Source organism: Seriola dumerili, unplaced genomic scaffold, assembly GCF_002260705.1.
Source record: "Seriola dumerili isolate Sdu_G_001 unplaced genomic scaffold, Sdu_1.0 BDQW01000017.1, whole genome shotgun sequence".
NCBI classification, from domain to species: Eukaryota; Metazoa; Chordata; class Actinopteri; order Carangiformes; family Carangidae; genus Seriola; species Seriola dumerili.
In genome coordinates, this window is record NW_019174272.1 from 369,883 (window position 1) to 387,651 (window position 17,769).

General features: G+C 40.8%; 1 protein-coding gene across 1 annotated transcript in view; it reads left to right on the forward strand.

Annotated features, from left to right (window-relative positions):
- The window catches only part of wscd2 (WSC domain containing 2), a 34,801-nt gene that overhangs the window by 10,650 nt on the left and 6,382 nt on the right, over positions 1-17,769 (forward strand). The window contains exons 2-6 of the mRNA XM_022751747.1: positions 7,987-8,921; positions 12,247-12,361; positions 14,583-14,767; positions 17,031-17,152; positions 17,241-17,415. Of these exons, the coding sequence (XP_022607468.1) occupies positions 8,531-8,921; positions 12,247-12,361; positions 14,583-14,767; positions 17,031-17,152; positions 17,241-17,415 (988 nt within the window). The 5' untranslated portion in view covers positions 7,987-8,530. The remainder of the gene's footprint in view (positions 1-7,986; positions 8,922-12,246; positions 12,362-14,582; positions 14,768-17,030; positions 17,153-17,240; positions 17,416-17,769) is intronic.

Below are 17,769 nucleotides of genomic sequence, written 5' to 3' on the forward strand. Positions count from 1 at the left end.
TCATAAAGTATTTGGTGAAAACAGCTGCTCCTGCTGGAAGTGACACTAAACCAAACAGTTAAGTTGCGTATTGTAAAATAATGATCTGAAAGGCCCCATAACATTACACATAGACATCTATTATTTTGTTACTATAAAAATACTGATTAGAGCAGCTTTGAGTGTGGAGATGGAAACACACTGTGGTTAGCTTAGCTTAGCTTAGCATAAAGACAGGAAGCAGGGGAAAACTCCTAGCCTCGCTCCATCCAAACTTCAAAGTTACACATACCAGCACATGTAAAGGTTAATCACCACTTTATATCTCATTTATTTAATTCTTACACAAACAGAATTGTATAAACAGCAATCTGTGGTTTTATAGGTAGGTCTGTGCTTGATCTATTTCTTTAAGCAACAGCAAGGCGTTCAGACTGCACAGCTTTCTGGAGTTATATCACAGTGAGGTTGCCAGGTTTGTTTCAACCTTTACTCCAGAAAACCTGTGTACACTAACTGTGTCTGGCAACCTGCTGTAAAGCCAGAGACAATCCACAGAAGTGCTGAACAGATGGAAACAGGAAATAGTAATGTCATAAAGCATGTTACTCAACTTAAAACCACAAGTTGGCATCTTCACATTTCTGTTTGTGTATGGATTGAACAGATGAGACAGTACAGTATGTGTTAATCAGATTGCTTGAGAGGTTTTTGTAAGCAGATAAGTGTTTCTTTAACCAGAAAATATCAAAGGTCACTGCTAAAGTGCTACTCATGTTCTTCATTTACAATTTCACATTTATCACATTATGAAGTCTCACATGAATATCACAGAATAAAATAATTTCTAGCTTGCTATTTTACAGGAGAGTGGTTCAAGTTTACAGATAGTAAATACAGAGTCACATTGATATTTAATATCTTTAATAGTAAGTGGTTCCAAATATAACTGAGCCAAACACCCACTCTTTGGTGCTGCTGAGTTTCCCATTGTCCAACATGGAAAAAGAAAGTGCCTTTTTCTCAGTTAATAAATAACTGTATATCTCAGCTGCATGTTGTTAAGACGTGTTCGCCAGTGTTGTGCAGTTTAACTTAATGATGTGCTGTTGAAAATTGCCTCAAGTTCCATGCAGAGGCATTTCCTATTTCCCCTCATCCTTCCTCCTCCTCACAAACTAAACATTTGCTGAAACCCTTTGCAATCCCCTCTTATGTCTATCCAAGCAGAGAGGACTGAGATTCGCAGTAGAACTGAGCTGGGAGAATTCGCTTTTAATTAAAGCGCAGAGATCCTCTGTGCTTACTGAAGGTGGGAGAGGAGAAAGGGAAAAAGCTCCTTGCCTCTTTGAAAAAAAAACTGAACTGCAGATATTCTGTAAGGCCCTGAATGAAGAGCTTTGTTAAGGTTGGATAGTGGAAGACATCATTTGATCTCCCATTGACAGCGCCTCCCTGCTACAGAATAATTGCTTCTTTTATGAAGCCATTAGAGAGGACCGATTCAAGTGATTGTTTCTCAAATGTCCATCTATGTGGCCTACTGGGATCTGGGAGTGGCAGCTTCTGGGGGTTGGTCTAAAACTCACACAACAGGAATCTGGGATATTTCTCTCTGTTTGGAGCTCTGTGATGCATCATTAGTGCCAGCACTGTCTTTCCTGTTGGCATCAAAGAAGTTTTTCCAGCATTTCTCTCCAAAAAATGGTCAAATATCTTTCTTTTCCAGTTCATTTTCTTGCCCAGTCCTTCAGATTTACAAAGAAACTCCACACTGTATTCTACAAGTAGTAGAAATGGTGCTAATCCAGATTTTGTGCAAATGATTTGTCCAGTCTTTGTCTTTTTACTCATGCCAAATTGAACTCTGCTGCTCTGTGTCCACAATCACAATGGAGCTATTATTCCTTCACTCCCGTCGTCTTTTTGACTTTGTCAGTTGCTTATCACTGTATACTGGTGGAAACGTTCATGATCATCAGACACTCCATTACAATGCTGCGGCTTAACACTACTGTGCACCAGTCAAAGATGAGGATTACATTATTTTTAGACCCTTTAATTTACCTCTTCTCTTTCAGAGTAAAAGGTCACCATTGAGCTTAATGGACCATGGAGTATTATCAGGATTACAATGAGCTTTTTCCCTGCCATCCTGGGCTTAATTTTTAAGCTTCATAGGTTGTGCTTCAAACTCTTCCTGTGATTGGTCTGTTTAGCCTTTCCAATGCCAAATGCCTTGGTATTTGTAATTACCCCTAGGCTTTGGGAAGGTGTAACTAACACGGCTAAACACTGCAATCAATTCTTGACCACAAAACCAGTCCTATCTCCGAGAAATTAGGTTTCTATACAAGAAAACTGCAACATCAAATACGTTTAGTAAGGCGCATGCTCTTTTCCTACAATATGTATGACTTTGCTGTTCTGTGAGCTTTCATAGAAAACAAGGTGTTGAACAGTGTCAGGGGTGTGGCTGCCTTTTCTAAAGCTAATTTGTGAAAAAAATTGACTCTAAAAGACCATCCAGTTCCTCCTATACTATATACAATTATAGATGATATTCAAATTCTCCAATCCATTCTCATTTGCATCCCGTCCCAAAGTAAAGATTGTCTCCTCAGCTGCTGAAGGAATTAAAAATATGTAGAACCAATAATGTTTTGAGTGTGTAGCAGTGCTGTGCTGAAAGCCTTTGTTGGATTGGGAGTTAAAAACTCCATATTTTACAATTTACACAAAAACTTCTGCTGTCAGACCATTTGGTTGTGGAAAAAATATGTTTATGTGCTCTGTTTTCACAGCCGGCAGTTGGGCTATTTCGCCAGAACTGACAGGATTTGTAGTTAGTGGATGAAAATAGTTTCACAATACAACTGTGTTTGCAAATGTGCATACAAGCTACTGTTTAGTATTATGTATATTCAAATTATACAAAATTTGGTGGCCAAGCAGGAGGGATCTCATGAAATAGAATTACACAGGTAATCTAAAATAAATGGAAAATGAAAAGTTAGGCATTTTCATCGTATCATCAACCTCTCAGCAGGTCATTAATGAGAGGTTAATGTCAAGACTCCCTGACAGACTACAGACAGAGGTTCTGGTAACAGATAACCTACTGATAAATAACATACACTAAATGATAATGCGTATAATGGAAACCTGTTTTTAGAAACTTAATCACAGGGTATGTGAAGTGGCACTTTTAAGTGTCGACACTGAGGCAGAGATGGAGGTTGTCCGTAATAAATGGTTCATAGCTGCCCTATGAGTTGGAAGAAAGTATAATAAGGAGCAATTTGCAGCGAAAAGCTCATTGGGAGGTTTAAAACTGCTTTCCTAGCTTCATATAATCTGTCACTGCTCAGAGATTCTCGCAAACATCTTTTGCTGATGAGCTTCCCTTTGAGTGGACACCAGTAATTAAGTGTATTGGGCAATAAGCCAATCACTAATGCGGGCACACACTGAGATCAAACACAGATTTAATTAAAATGGCTGACATGAAAATGGGAAGCCAGAACTGTGGCGCATACCCTGGTAACTTTTGCCAAACATTAAGCTAAAAAGAAAAAAACTGGCTTTGGCAGGGTAATTATTGGAAACAGTCGTGTTCACACTCCAGTTTTTAGGGGTCATGCACCCCTAAGAATTGGCATCTGCACTGCATCTGCATGGAGTTAATGTTCTGTAGAGCGTCAGAGGTTTGGCAACTGAGTGGTTTATTTGAGCTGTCTCAGTTTTACATGTGAACTGCAGTTTTTTTCTATACCGCAAATGTCTTCAATAACTTTTTCCTATTGTTAGCCTGCTACACTTCTAACAGTAATTTGGTGTCACAGTACATTTGATTGTTTCATTTTCATGCATTTATGACATTATATGAATTGAATCCTTATTCAGAGACGCTCTCAACAACCCGGTTGCCTTCTGGTGGTCTTGAGCTTTCTGCTGGACTTGTAATGAGGCATCAGGCAACTTTGCAAGTAGGTTGGTGTGTTGCAATCTGTGTAAACTTGAACGCAAGCATGGCCTGAGATATCACGGGGGGGGAGAGGAATGTGATCTTTAGTTTGATTTGATTTGACAAACATGGCTAATGCGCACTGGCAGGCCAAACACACCAGGAGAGCGGAAAGACAGGCCCCAGGGTGAGGGGAGGGTCAGGACTGCTGCGGCTAACACTGTTAACCCTCCTGCTGCTGAACAACCAAAGCCGTCCCACATGTTACGGTACAGTACTTTTACAGGATGGGTCTAAAAGTTGAATGTTTGTGCACATAACTGAAACTAGGAGCCTGAAAAAAGGACAAAGAGAGAAGACTCAAGTGGTTTCCTTTTCCACAAATGCCACTGGTGCACCAGATAACCTCTTCTTCCTGCCACTGATACTGATTGTTTCTGTCACAATAATGTGTGTTTCTTCCCCCTAGAAGCCGTTAATGACTATCAGTGCTGTTTTTTCTGTGGACCAAACATACCCTTGCAGACATTTCACGATACATTTGTTTTCCACTATTTCTCTAACTTAAACCACTGTGAAAACACAGCAGGCAAAACCTGTTTTAAACTATGGGAGGATACCACAACTAATTTAATTCAGCTGTTGTGATTTGCACTGGGGAATTGGCGGTCTAACAGTTAAAATACCTCACCCACGTTCTCGTGAAAAGAATGTTCTTTGGCAATCGAAAGACAGGGGAATGGAAATTGATCACATCTGCAGACCCATAAAACAAAAGTGAATATTTAATCTGCTTCTATCATGATAAAATATGCATCTCCTAAATATCCAGCCTCTAGATTTTAAATCTAGTTGAAACATGAAACATCTATCTATTGTCTTTTTTCCATCTTGCATAAAGTTTCCTCTTTCCTCCTTTTTCTCTCATATCACATCTTCAGTTCATCCAGTTCTCTGTAGTTTCTCTCCTTCAAACCAAAACAAATGATACATAATCATACTGTTAGACGGGCATGGTTAACTGTTATCTCACTCACTCGCTGGACACTAGGAGAGGTGCCCCAGAGTTGACCACAGCTCTGTCTTGCTCAACCCCATCCCTGGTCAATGAGTCCCATGACAGATATGAAGAATATTTATGGATTGACTTGTGAAGCCATTTGCCTGCAGCACAAGCAGCGCTGGCCGTCGGCCTGCTCACCAAAGATTAACTTTGACGTTTCCTCCCCTAAATCCACTCGGATTAAATATTTGCTGGCTCATTTAATATGAATGTGAGTTATTGGTCAGTCAGTGTGTTCATGTCCACTCCACCTGAGTAATTGCCATTGTCTCTTGTCTGTTGCATTTCCTCCTCTTCCTCTGTCTATTTAGAAGTCATGGCTGATTTTTATCCACTGCTTTCAGTAACATTCATGCATATTGGGTCCTAGGAGAATAAACTTACAGTATGTGAACCTGTAGTTGACAGCTGTGCAGACGCATGAGGACCTGACTGGAGTTTTTAAAGCACCGCTGTGCCTATAAACAGTGTCATAGACCCACTAGTGTAAACTTGTTTCCTTTTTACCTTTGCAACAATAGACCATCCACACTCTTATTACTGTCATTTGAAGCTGCAAGTTAGCCATGAGCAGAGTTCAATTTCATTTTACTAACTGCGGTGATATGAATTATTAACACCAGTAATTAAACTGTGTGTGGCCCTGTTGCATTTGTGAGAGGCAGAATGGGTCGGTGTCACATGTACTGTATCCTTATGTCTCCATCTGTTCACCCTCATTAACCTATTTTCTGTGCTTTCAGAACAGGAGCACTGCTCACTGCTTTTTGGCTATAGCTAGCATCTTATGACCTGTGCACACACTGCCCTGAAACAATGCTCTCTTGTGCATCTTTGCACATGACCTTCAAGGATCTAAATCCTAGTGGGGAACCACTACACATTTTCAGGATACTGTTTCCCTCCAGTGCATTAGGAGTGAGCAGCATGTTGAAATATGCAGTTTTATTTTTCTATTTAGACCTCGTAACCCTGTAGGAAACCTAACCCAGATATGATTCAATTTCTCTAAGGCAAACAAATTATTCATTCTGAAACAAAGACTAGTCTGTTTAAGAGTTACTGTGTTTCATTTGTCCTGAAACATGAATCATTTCACCATCGGCAGGAAGCAAAACACTGACACAGGGCTGAAAAATTGTCATGGTTACAGATTGAGTGTAGGAATCACTTTACAATACTGTTTATACAGCTGTTAAGCTGCGGAAACAAATATAAGGAATTATTATATGTGTAACTGCATTTGTATAATCCCTGTGGATTGGATGCTGTTCATGAGAATGAAAAGAGCACTGAAATTCACTGACATTTAACTTACAAATGTTTAAAGAAACAGTTTGCGAAATCAACTTATTTGCTTTCTTGCTGAGAGTTAGATGAGAAGACTGATAACACTCTTGTGCCAGGCTAACAGTTTCCCCCTGTTTCCAGTCTTTGTATTAAGATAAGCTAACTGGCTGGTGGCTCTAGTAGGTGTTTCATAAGACTTCACACTATTCCAGCAATTAGAAACTGAAACAGATTTATTTCTAGAACAGTATTTTCCTCCCTATTTTGAAACTGCGATGTCTGGATATATGAAACTCTTTCATGTCTTTTATGTCCTGAGTTTGAACCCCACTAATCAGCTTTACCTTGTTTTTTTTATTAACTTTGATTTATCAGCAGCAACACCCTTCATTTATACCTCAGAACATTTAGTCTTTGTCATTTTGGAACTAAATTTGACCTGGGAAAAGACATTGGATTGTAAAATGTACAAAACACTGAATAATTTAAATGCAGACAGAGACATCAGTAATGAAAACCGTCCTCGCAGGTGTTTAGAAGTGACTGAACAGGATACTGAGGCAAAGTTTTGAGAGGTCAGACAGGATGAGGATTGTCTTTATGCCTGGATGGTTTGGGTTGAAGCACATCAGCAGAATGTGATCCATTTCTCCGCGAGGGTCCCAGACTCTTCCCAGACTACCTAAGGGAAAAGTAGGGGGGCGGAAAGCCAAGGAGGGGGAGCAGAGCCATTGAGGTTTCATGTAACAAGTATTCTGCAGATTTGTCCCGAGGCAGACCGAAAGCCACAAGGGCGAGTGTCCCCTTGAATGTTCTGGAAAGTTCCCTGACCCTAAGGAGTGTTGCGTTACCCTCCAATTGTAGCCTCCTGGTCTTGTCCCAGAACAGAGACTCCTTTGAGAGAAGCTGCTGACAATTTGGAAAGTCTGGATTCAGACATCCCCAAAAATGCAGTAATCAGTATAAAATCTTAAACAGAATTATGATACGAAAAAGACATTCCATAACAGCATATGCCCTAGATTTAACGGATGAGTTAGGCAGACTCAACTTATCTCACTTGAGCCTGTTTGTGCTTTTTCTGTCACACGTTCACACAAATTATCATCACCTTAGATCATCTTGAATAATGTTTTTAATTTCCTTCAATTCCCACACACATTAGTTCCCAAAGACATCAGTGAAAATGCCACAGGGTAGAACTTTGTTTCTGTTTTTCCCCTCTCGGCTTAACCTAATTTATTACAGATAATGTAGAACTCTGAGCTCGTTGAAGTTAATCAGCTCAGACTGTTTGGTGCACAACAACAGAAATAAGTTTTCCAGATACTTAATTGCTTTTAATCCTATTATTTGTTTTTCTTTGCTTTTCTCTCGGTGTTCCCATTAATGCGAGTTTGACAGAAGACAAAAAAATGAGGACAGTTTCACTTATGATTCACTAGAAAGTTCAATGTAACTATAATAGAAACTAGCCATATTGTTTAAATGGTGAATTTCTGTGTCTCTGATTACACTTGGATTAGTTTAAAGCTTAGCAAGAGGTTGGAGATGTATTTCCTTGCAGGAGATGCTGCTGAGTTCATCCTTTTGTAACCTGCTCATGTTATTTCTTCTTTTCTGTGTGTGATAAAGCTTACTCAGGTGTGCACTTATATTCTTCCTTTTTTGTGTGTCTTTCCTGCAGATGGTGAGTCACGCCCTCTCTCTCTCAGATCGTCTCAGTGAATAGCTGGCCACACAAAGGTGAAAGGATCGCAGCTGAGCTGGTAAATAAAACCCTCTTCCTTCTGCACAGTGTGGGAGAAAGTGCCACAGCGGTGCTGGTGTGGCATCCCTGTAGGCTGATAACTGGAGTGAAAGCACTGTTGAGTGATCATCTTTCACTCTGAGTCACTCACCTTTCATGCCGCGGCCCTGTAGCCGGCTCTCAGAGCTGGACCGTCAGCGGGAACGGAGGATTCTCACGTGGATACGATCGGCAGAGCTGCATGGTGTACAAGTGTAACGCATCTGTCATGAGACTGAAGAGGCATACATGAGAGAAAAGTCATGTTATTGTTGTTGGATGACCTTCATACAAGATTGAGACGCTTCAATTGACTTTTTCTTCATTTTAGTTAGTGCCCTGTGGGGCTGTTTAGTGGGAGTAGGGAGAGCTGGTGTTGATTCTTCTGCTTTATGAGTTTTCATCACCGGGAGAGTGTGTCTAAGTGGCAGGGGGAGCCAGCATGGCCAAGGCTCTGCTGAAGATACAGCGCTATTTCCGCAGGAAACCTGTCAGATTCTTTTCCCTCATCCTTCTCTACCTGACCGCTGGGAGCCTCGTCTTCCTGCACTCTGGCTTTGTCGGGGACAGCGGCCCCGGAGGCCGAGGGGGCCGGGACTCGTTGGCAGTTGCAGAGATGGGCAGCCGGACCTCATCGTCAGGCACTCGGGGGCTTGGCATCATGAGTAGAGTGTTTAAGGAGACACGCAGGTCTGGCCGGAGGTATGGCCCTCCGTGGATGAAAAAGACTGGACAGCAGGGCCAGGAGACGGAGGGCAGGGGGGGAGACTACACCAGCAACTGGAACCGTGCACTTAAAGGACGCAATGCCAAAGATATGGATGATGGAAGAGGTGGGTCATACATGCTATACTTTACTATTGTAGTGGTATTGTTTTCAATTAAGCAGCTTCTCAAATTCAACATCTGAGCCCTGTGGTCTTCTCACACATCTCAAAATTCTAAATGAGTTCGTAAACTATAAAAGATAAGATTTGGCTGATGCCCACTGTGGTTGAAATTTGCCTTAGGCTTCTCCCACACACAAAATCTATGTAAAAAAAAGTACAATAAATCAAGGCAGTGCATATTTGTACAGCTCAGCAAAGGCATAAATAGAATTTACAGGCAGAAAAAAATGAGTTTCAGCTGAGAGAATAATCACAAGAGTGCCAACAATTGCAAAAATAATTGCAGTGTTGCAACATTAATGACTGCTCAGTAAAACCGAGTTCCTGCGTTAATTATGATTATAACAATTATTATTGGCTAATAACACCCCATTGTTTTGCAAATTAGAACATTCAATAAATTATAAGATATTAACTTTTAATACAGGCTGATTTATCATTTAGATCCACTGGTAAACATAAAAGCAGCTTTTGTCCATCTGACACGCCGTGCTAATATGAAAGTGATCCAGAGTAATCTCTGATTACAAACTGCACCATTTTAATGACTGGAAATTTCTAGTTGTAATTGGTCACGCAGGAACTCTCTTGAGAGAAGAGTGAGATGATGATTATGATTAAGTCCTCTGTCTTTTCTCAGAGTGAATCCTTCAAGGATCTCACCCTTTGTGCTTCGGCTGTAGCTGCGCTGTGTGTCGCTCGGCACACGTTTGTTCAGCCACGCTGGAGCTGCAGCACAATCACAACATCTAAATGACTTCATGACTGAGGGATTTCCAGTTTAAGAAATCTGTTTAACTACACACAAAGTTTACATATAAACTCCGCACTAGCATGTGACATCCTATCTAATCATAAAACGTTTTGAAAACACCAGTGGGAGGAAGAAAACTGTCTGACGTCTCTGACCTTGACAGGCACAAATATCCTTCACAAATGAAACATGATCAAATTAGAAGATTAGAAGATATAATTTACTGCTGGCTCACTTCTCTCTTCCCTGTCAAACACTTACTACCCTGTTGGATAAACCATAAATTATTAAAAAACAATGTCAACAGTGAATATTTCCAACATGTATTCAAGCAGACCCCCCCATGTGCAACCAAAGTCATCTTACCACAGCGGTTTCACTCTCCTGCTCGTCTCTCCATGAAGAAAACAGTATTTAGCAGAGATGCAGAATGGCTCCCTGCTGATAAATATGATATTGAATCTTTCAATTATTACTGATACATTAACATATAATCACCATAATAATAATATAGGTGGTTGAGGTGGATCTAGATTTAATTACTTTGTATGTTTCATATATTCTGATTCTATGTTTTTTGTGTAAAATTTTAATCTGAACAGTAACTAGTAACTATAGCTGAAAATAAATTAGTGCGGTATTTTGAACCGTGAAATGCAGTGGAGGAGAAGTATAACGTAGCATAAAATGGAAATACTCGAATAAAGGACAAATACAACAAAATTGTTGTGAAGTTCAGTGCTTGAGTAGATGCTCTTAGTTATTATTCCACCAGTGGTGATAAACATCTGGTCTGGAAAGTACTCGAATGGTTTGGGAGTTTTCGTGTATTCATCCATAAAATCTTAAAATAGACCCTGAATAGCCATAAATAGCTCCGTGATTTTATTAGAGCTCCACTGTGATTACGTGGGTCGCTGCTGGTTTGCCTCCAGAGTGCAGTACAGACAGGTGGAGAATCTAAACTGCCCGTAAATATGAAACGTGCAGAAAGTGTGAGTGACTGCTGCTCTGTCTGTGTTAGTGCAAAGCCAGAATAGACTACAACCTCTGTGAGCCCAAAAACAATCAAACCTATGGAGGAAATAAATAAGCGATTCTATTACGCAAACTGTGAGTCACAGTACAGTGTAGCACCCTGCTGCGCATCAGAGTGCAGGATTTTAAAGAACAATGTTTTTGTAACTACCACAGTGTTGAGCTGTTTTTCTTTTCAATTCAAGGCCAGGGAAACAAACATGTTTACTACGTACATTCAGGCTTTGGGTTATCTGATCAAATGAAGGTCTCTCAGTCTTGCTCAGTCCTCCTCCTCCTCCTCCTCCTCCTCCTACTATCATCCTTCCTTTTTCTGAAATGCTAACCTCACAGGACTGCAGTTAAACGTGATGATAGAGTAATTAACAGCTTCAAAGCATTCGTTAGCTCTCATACATCCAGCACCACTCATTACTCTGCAGTCTGAACCATATTCAGAACCGGTGAAGAGACTTTTTTTTTCTCCCCCCTCCTCTCACCGCAAATGCACTCATTCTCTCTGGCTCTGAATTTCAATTTGGAGGGAATATTGCAGCATAAGATCCAGACCGCATTAACAGATTTGCAGCACAGTACAGAAGCATACTGTACTGAAAGGAGAACAGGAGGAGACTGTAGAAAAAATATACCTGAAACACTGCTGACAGTAGTTTTTTTATGATCCACCAGGTACAATGAGGTTATATGTTAAAATCATAAAACCAGATCAGGTAATAATAATGATATGGACACATCAGTTGCATCTGCCGTTCCATCCTTTACCCTCATGTCGTGCTTAGCAGAAATATGCTATTCATAATGGACCTGCAGCTTCATTTAAATCAGCATTTTCCCTTCATCATAAAGCAGATTATTTTCCAGCTCAACAATAGTTAGGAGGAAGATTATAGCTGAGTCCTGCAGCTGAAATACAGGCCTTTAGACCATAACAATTAAAGTAATGCAGGGACTAGGACTCTATGCTTCCCCCATTTAGCTATTAACAGAGGCTCAGAGGGCTAATGGCACAGCACAGATGGCGAGGGGTTTGTTTGTTAAAGGTACAGTAGAGCTTGGTCGGCTTGCTTTAACAGGGGACCAGTGTTTTAATGAGAGGCAAGAAGCTGTTGAAGGGTTGCCGTATCCCCCTGCAGAGGTTCACTGAGGCCCAACCCCCACACACTTCTGAAAAATGCAGAGAGATGACTGCTACTACAGTTACAGGCCACTAGAAGGGGATGTGTGTCTTTATAAATAAATAAAGATTCTGCCCCAGTTTGGACTCCTCATGTGCTCTGCTACTACACTGTGTAGCACTGTGAGGAAGATACTGTTGCAGAGAGTATTCACTTTAGACACTTGAAACATTATTTTGACTGTTGTATATTGGCTGAGGTGCATTATTATGCCAGAAACCTATACTTAAACTATATACATCTATGTACTCACAAAGTTTCCTCCTGTATACACAACTAACATATTTTTTCTCTTTTCCAGCAAAGTACATTGGCTGCTACATTGATGACACACAGAAAAGAGCGTTGAGAGGAGTTTCCTTTTTTGACTACAAAAAAATGACGGTATTCCGTTGCCAGGACAACTGTGCAGAAAGGTATGATAGCTGCAAACAACAAAAAAAACTCCTGCATAAGATATCCCTTTTTTTTCATCTATTGATGCTAAATGACAGGCTAAGATTTAAAGTCAGACTGACAGTACAAAAGAGCTGAATTGGAAATTAAAAAAACCTGATGGGGATTACAAGGTACCTCTTCATTTGTGGTGTTTTATAGAGCCAGACTGATACTGTTGATCTGATTGCCAGTTATTGACCAATACAGTGTTGTCGCAGATTAACATCAGCATTTGTCTTGATGTGCAAAATAATTGAACTTGCATTTGAGCAAATAATCTCTTTCTTGACCTTCGAAACAGAATTTGACAAAAATTGCACCCCTGTCCACATACTTTTGTGTACTTTTGGTCTGAGGCTGTTTTTGGTAGTCTGGGCTATGCCCAGTTTCAGTGTGGGGAAATCTTAATGCTACAGAGTAAAATATTTTAGACAATAGAGTGCTTCCAACTTTGTGTCAACAGTTTTGGTAAAGACATTTTCCTGTTTCAACATAGCAATGGGCCTGTGGTCCATGAAGAAATAATTTTTTGAGCTGGTTGGGGAGGAACTCAACAGGCCTGCAGAGCCCCTGTCTGAACCCCATCCGACCGTGGTTAGATTAACCTGTTACATGGCCCCAGGGGAGAGACGAGCTGCTGGTCCCACTCTCTGTGCACTGTGAATGATTTTTTTCTATGTCAGTATGCTATTTGGATGCAGATTTTTTTTTGTTGCGATTTGATTGTATACATTTATTAGGAAATATGCAATGCTCAGAACTGAAATAATGAAGGATTTAAGGCTAGATTGTGACACTCTTCAAGACAGGGCCTCGAGATTATATAATTAAACAGGACCCACTTTAAGGTGTACATCATGTTAACTGATATTGGTTCTTTTGTGCTGCACATCCACAAACAAATTTTCAATTAAATTAGCATAAATCAGTTGACACATGGTAAGCCTGGAGCGTGGTCTGGATCCAGCCTGGCATCTAACACCTTTGGGATGTTTTTGGTTTGTTTTTGGAACACCAACTGCGAGCCAAGTCTTATCACTCGACATCACTAATGCTCCTGTGGCTGAATGGGACCAAATACCTGTCGCCTGGCTGCAAAAATCTTGTGGAAAGCTTTCCCAGAAGAGCGCAGGTTGTTATATCAACATATTTGTATCCAGGGTTTTGGGATGACATGTTCAGCAGTCACATAAGAGTTTAATACTCAGGTGCCTGCACACATTTGAAATGAGAAATAGTTTTTTGAGCATTTGGTCTTATAGAACACCCTAATATCATTTTTGTAGCTACATTGTCAGTTCCTGGTGTTTGTATGTGGTGGAAACATGAAAAACAGTTATGAATGCTCCAGTTTTCAAAGCATTATCTCGCTGCACCTCTCCCCCATTAGTCTCCTGTTTCCACACATCCTGTCTCCCTCTCTGTGCGACCTCACCATCTTCCTCTCACCTCTTTTTTTCTCCCTGAGGAATACCAGGGACGGCTCTATCGAATGCATTGAATTACACCCATCACTGATTCGCAGAGTGAGGAATAGGAGCAGAGAGAGATGCTTGTTTTCATCTCCTTCCTCCTCTTGCTTCTCGCCTCTTGCAGCCTGCCCGCCTCCTCTCTCTCTCTCTCTCTCTCTCTCTCTCTATCTATCTCTCTCTCTCTCGGAGCAGCGGGTGAATAAAAACAGACAAACAAAATGAGGGGCAACAGCACATAGCAGCACACAGAGTTTTGGGTTTGATTGACAGCCCCCGGGATTTGTGTGTGAGAGGTGTATTAGATGTCTAATTGCATCCGAAAGGCATCTTGGGAGTCAAATCCTCCATGAAGCAATAGAAAGGAGAGAAGAGGCCTTGTGTGATGGATTCAGTTTTCAGTTTTTCAAGTACACTACACTCATTTATAATTGGCTTTGCCTTAGAGCCTCGCAGCATGTCTAACTTCTCTCATCTTCCATCACCAAAGAGAGAGAGATGTTATTTCAGACTAATGTTTGTATGTGTTTTCATCGTTGTCTCAACATCCTCTGCACATCATTTGTTTATTCTTATTGATTACAGCTTATCCAGTTGCCTGGAAAGATAAACTGTATTGGCCTGTGAAGGATTAAGGCACATAATGAAGGCTCAGAAAAATCACTTGAACCTCCCGGTCTTCCTTTACTAACGATGCCAATCCGTTTTTTTTTCTTTCTCACTCCTCCAGAGGTTACATGTATGCAGGCCTGGAGTTTGGAGCTGAGTGCTACTGTGGCCACAAGATCCAGGCGCCCAATGCTTCAGAGAGCGAATGTAACATGGATTGTAAAGGAGAGAAGAGCAACCTCTGCGGAGGAGCCAACAGACTGTCCATCTATAGGCTGGAACTGAGCCAGGAGTCAGCGCGCCGCTGTGAGTCTGACACTCAGCAAAAAAAACAAAAAAAACCTCCCCCTGGCCTCATTAGAACCATGTGCTGCTCCACAAACACTCACTCTCAGGGCGATCAAGTAAACGCAACGAATGCAACTGGCCTTTTGGTATTTGAATAATTTGCCCAGATTTTAATAATAATTTGTTGACAAAAAAAATATATTTGATATTGTAAAAATTTGAAATTCATCTCCCTGCACTGAGAAAGACCTCAGTACCAGTATGCACACTGACGCCCAAGGATGCACTTTGATGCAACATAACAAGCCTGGCTGCAGTTTTGAGGGAGAAATATTTGTTTTATTTTGGGTTAATGCCACAGTTGGGAGCAGGCTGCTCTGTTGTGTTTACCTCTTTCCCCGGAGAGCTGTGCTACCTACGTAGCCCAGCCAGCCGTGGTCTGCATCCTAAACACTCGCTGCCTGTGAAAGAAGGAAGGGCTGATAAGTAGAAGTAAAAATCATCTGTGTGTTGAGGTAGTTTGTTAAAAAATGTTGAAACATTCTGCAGTTTCCTTTGGTATTTTTGTTGGTGCTTTTGTTGCTGTGAAATTTAAAAAAGTCCGATTTACAAGGTGATGTAACTCATCACATCTTTTTCTTCCCTTTTATCATCTGTCTACTTATTCTTGGAAATAATCTGTTGCCATGAAAGGATCGAGTTAGTCGACACATCTCTGGGGAATATTTAAGCAGCTCTAAATGTTCTTACTTTCCTTGTTGAGTTCAGTGTTGTTTGTTTATTATTATTTTCATTTCTGCTTTTTTGCTTGTCTGCCATCTATTAGACTGCTGACTCCGCTCATGTTTGCATCATCACCTCTGACCCCAATCTCTGTCATGTGAGTCCTGCTCAGAACAATACGGAGGAAATGCAGGCAAAGTATGGCAGAGGCTGTTTTGTGGTTTTACAGACCATTACACTCACATGATTGAGTGTTTTTTGTTGACTGCTATAATAATCTCGCATAGATATTATTCTGCGTTTATTTCATACGCCTCTCTGTTGCAACGCAGCCCATCTGAAGATTGCTTCCTACTCCGGCTTTCACTCGTCTGCATGTTTGCATCAGTGATCTATCATTTTCGTCTCAAGGCTTTGTTAATGATATGTGTTTGGATGCTGCATATGTGCAAGTAAATGGAGCACAATAAAAGTATTTCAGTTTGATTTGACAAGCTTTGCCATATGTATGGGCAAAGAAGGGTAATAGAAACAGGATGCACTGAAGATATACTGCAAGTAAGAGTAAAGAAAACATGGACATGACATTAAAAATGCAACTTTTAGTCCGAAAAAAGGTCAAAAATAAATAAAACATTAGACACGCACACATCGCCAGAGCTAATTTACAAGGAGTGTAACCTTTATTCAAAGCCTCACAGCATTGAGAGTTAATACTTTCAGACAACAGTCTTTCTGAGGTGCTGGTATTGGCAGTGTGCACTTAAATAGGAAGGAATATGCATTTGCATATTTTATTCAGCTACGCTTGAGCGAGCAAGCTGTCTTTATCATGGTATCTGTCACAGTAAAAGGCTTTAAGTGTCTGGTTTCTTCCCTTTGTTATTAAAAACAGTCTGTTGACAGCGAGATAACTTCATATGTATATCAGCACAGCTGACATGTTGACAGCCTGAAATAAATGTGGAACTGATGTTTAGATTTTCTTCTGCAGAGATTTGAAATAGAAGTTCTCAACCTTTAAAGATGTGATGCTCTGTGAGAAATACTTCCAACCATGAATGAAAACCACTTTTTCTTCTCAGTCGGTTTTGTTTGATTTATTATTTTAAGAGGCCTGGAGGATAAAAACCAATTATTGTTCTGTAGTTCTGTAATTATGCTTTCATGCACCTTAAGTAATAGAAATCAAGAGTAGCTAAAATAAAAAAAATCCGTATGAAAAAGTATGAAACAATACAACTTCCAGTGAAAGAGAGGAGCAGCTCTTCTCTGCTGTTGGATTTATGGTCTGTACGTCAGACCGGAGAGAGGAGCCAAGGTTAAAGGTCATCATCGCAGCACCGCAGGGATGTGAGTGCTGCTATTGGTTCAGTCCTCTGGCAGGTCACGGCCTCAGTATGCTGGAGGAGAGTCCCAGTGGGATCTCTTCATCAGGGGTCAGCAGAGAGAGGCCAAGCTGATGGAAGCTGTGCTCAGTAACTATACGACTGCAGTACATAGTGTTTCTTTTTTTCCTGTTGATGAATAACACTTTGGTTTGTTCTGTCTGTTTCAGATGGCAGTGCCATTTTCAAGGGGTGTTTTCACAGGCCAGACAATGTCACATTGGCACTTCCTTTCAGCTCAGTCATCCAAAACATGTCTGTGGACAAGTGTGTGGACATGTGCACTGAGAAGGTGAGGGAATTTTGCATGTGTGTGTTCATGCATTGTACATTTGTACATGTGGGTGTGTCTGCAGTGTATAACGGCAGCTGTATTTCAGGAGAAATCGCTGGCCGTGCTGGCTGGAGACCGATGTTACTGCGGCTTCCCGACACCTCTTTTCTCCCTTCATGAGCTGGAGGACGAGGACATGTGTCTCCATCGCTGCCACGCGGAAGAGTTTGAGAGCTGCGGGAACGACAACTACTTCGTGGTGTACCAAACGCAGGTTCAAGGTAAAGTTTGGCAGCTCACGTGCTGCGACCACAGTCACAGGCACAACTGAATGAGAGGCATGTGAGGGTGTTAGCCACCTTACTGTGTTCAAGAAAAAATTTACATGAAATAATACACAGGCACATTGATAGCAGAGTCATATGCACTGTTGCTCATAAAGTTGGAATAAAATATTTTTTTACCTCTTTCCATGAAATGTGATTTATTTCATTTCACCTGGGTAATTGGGACACATAATGTAATCATTGCACCTGGTCAAAAGTGATTACTGATGCATTTAAATAGGAATAAACAGAGGATTGTGTCTGAAAACAAAATTATTCCAACTTTATGGACAACAGTGTATTATCAGA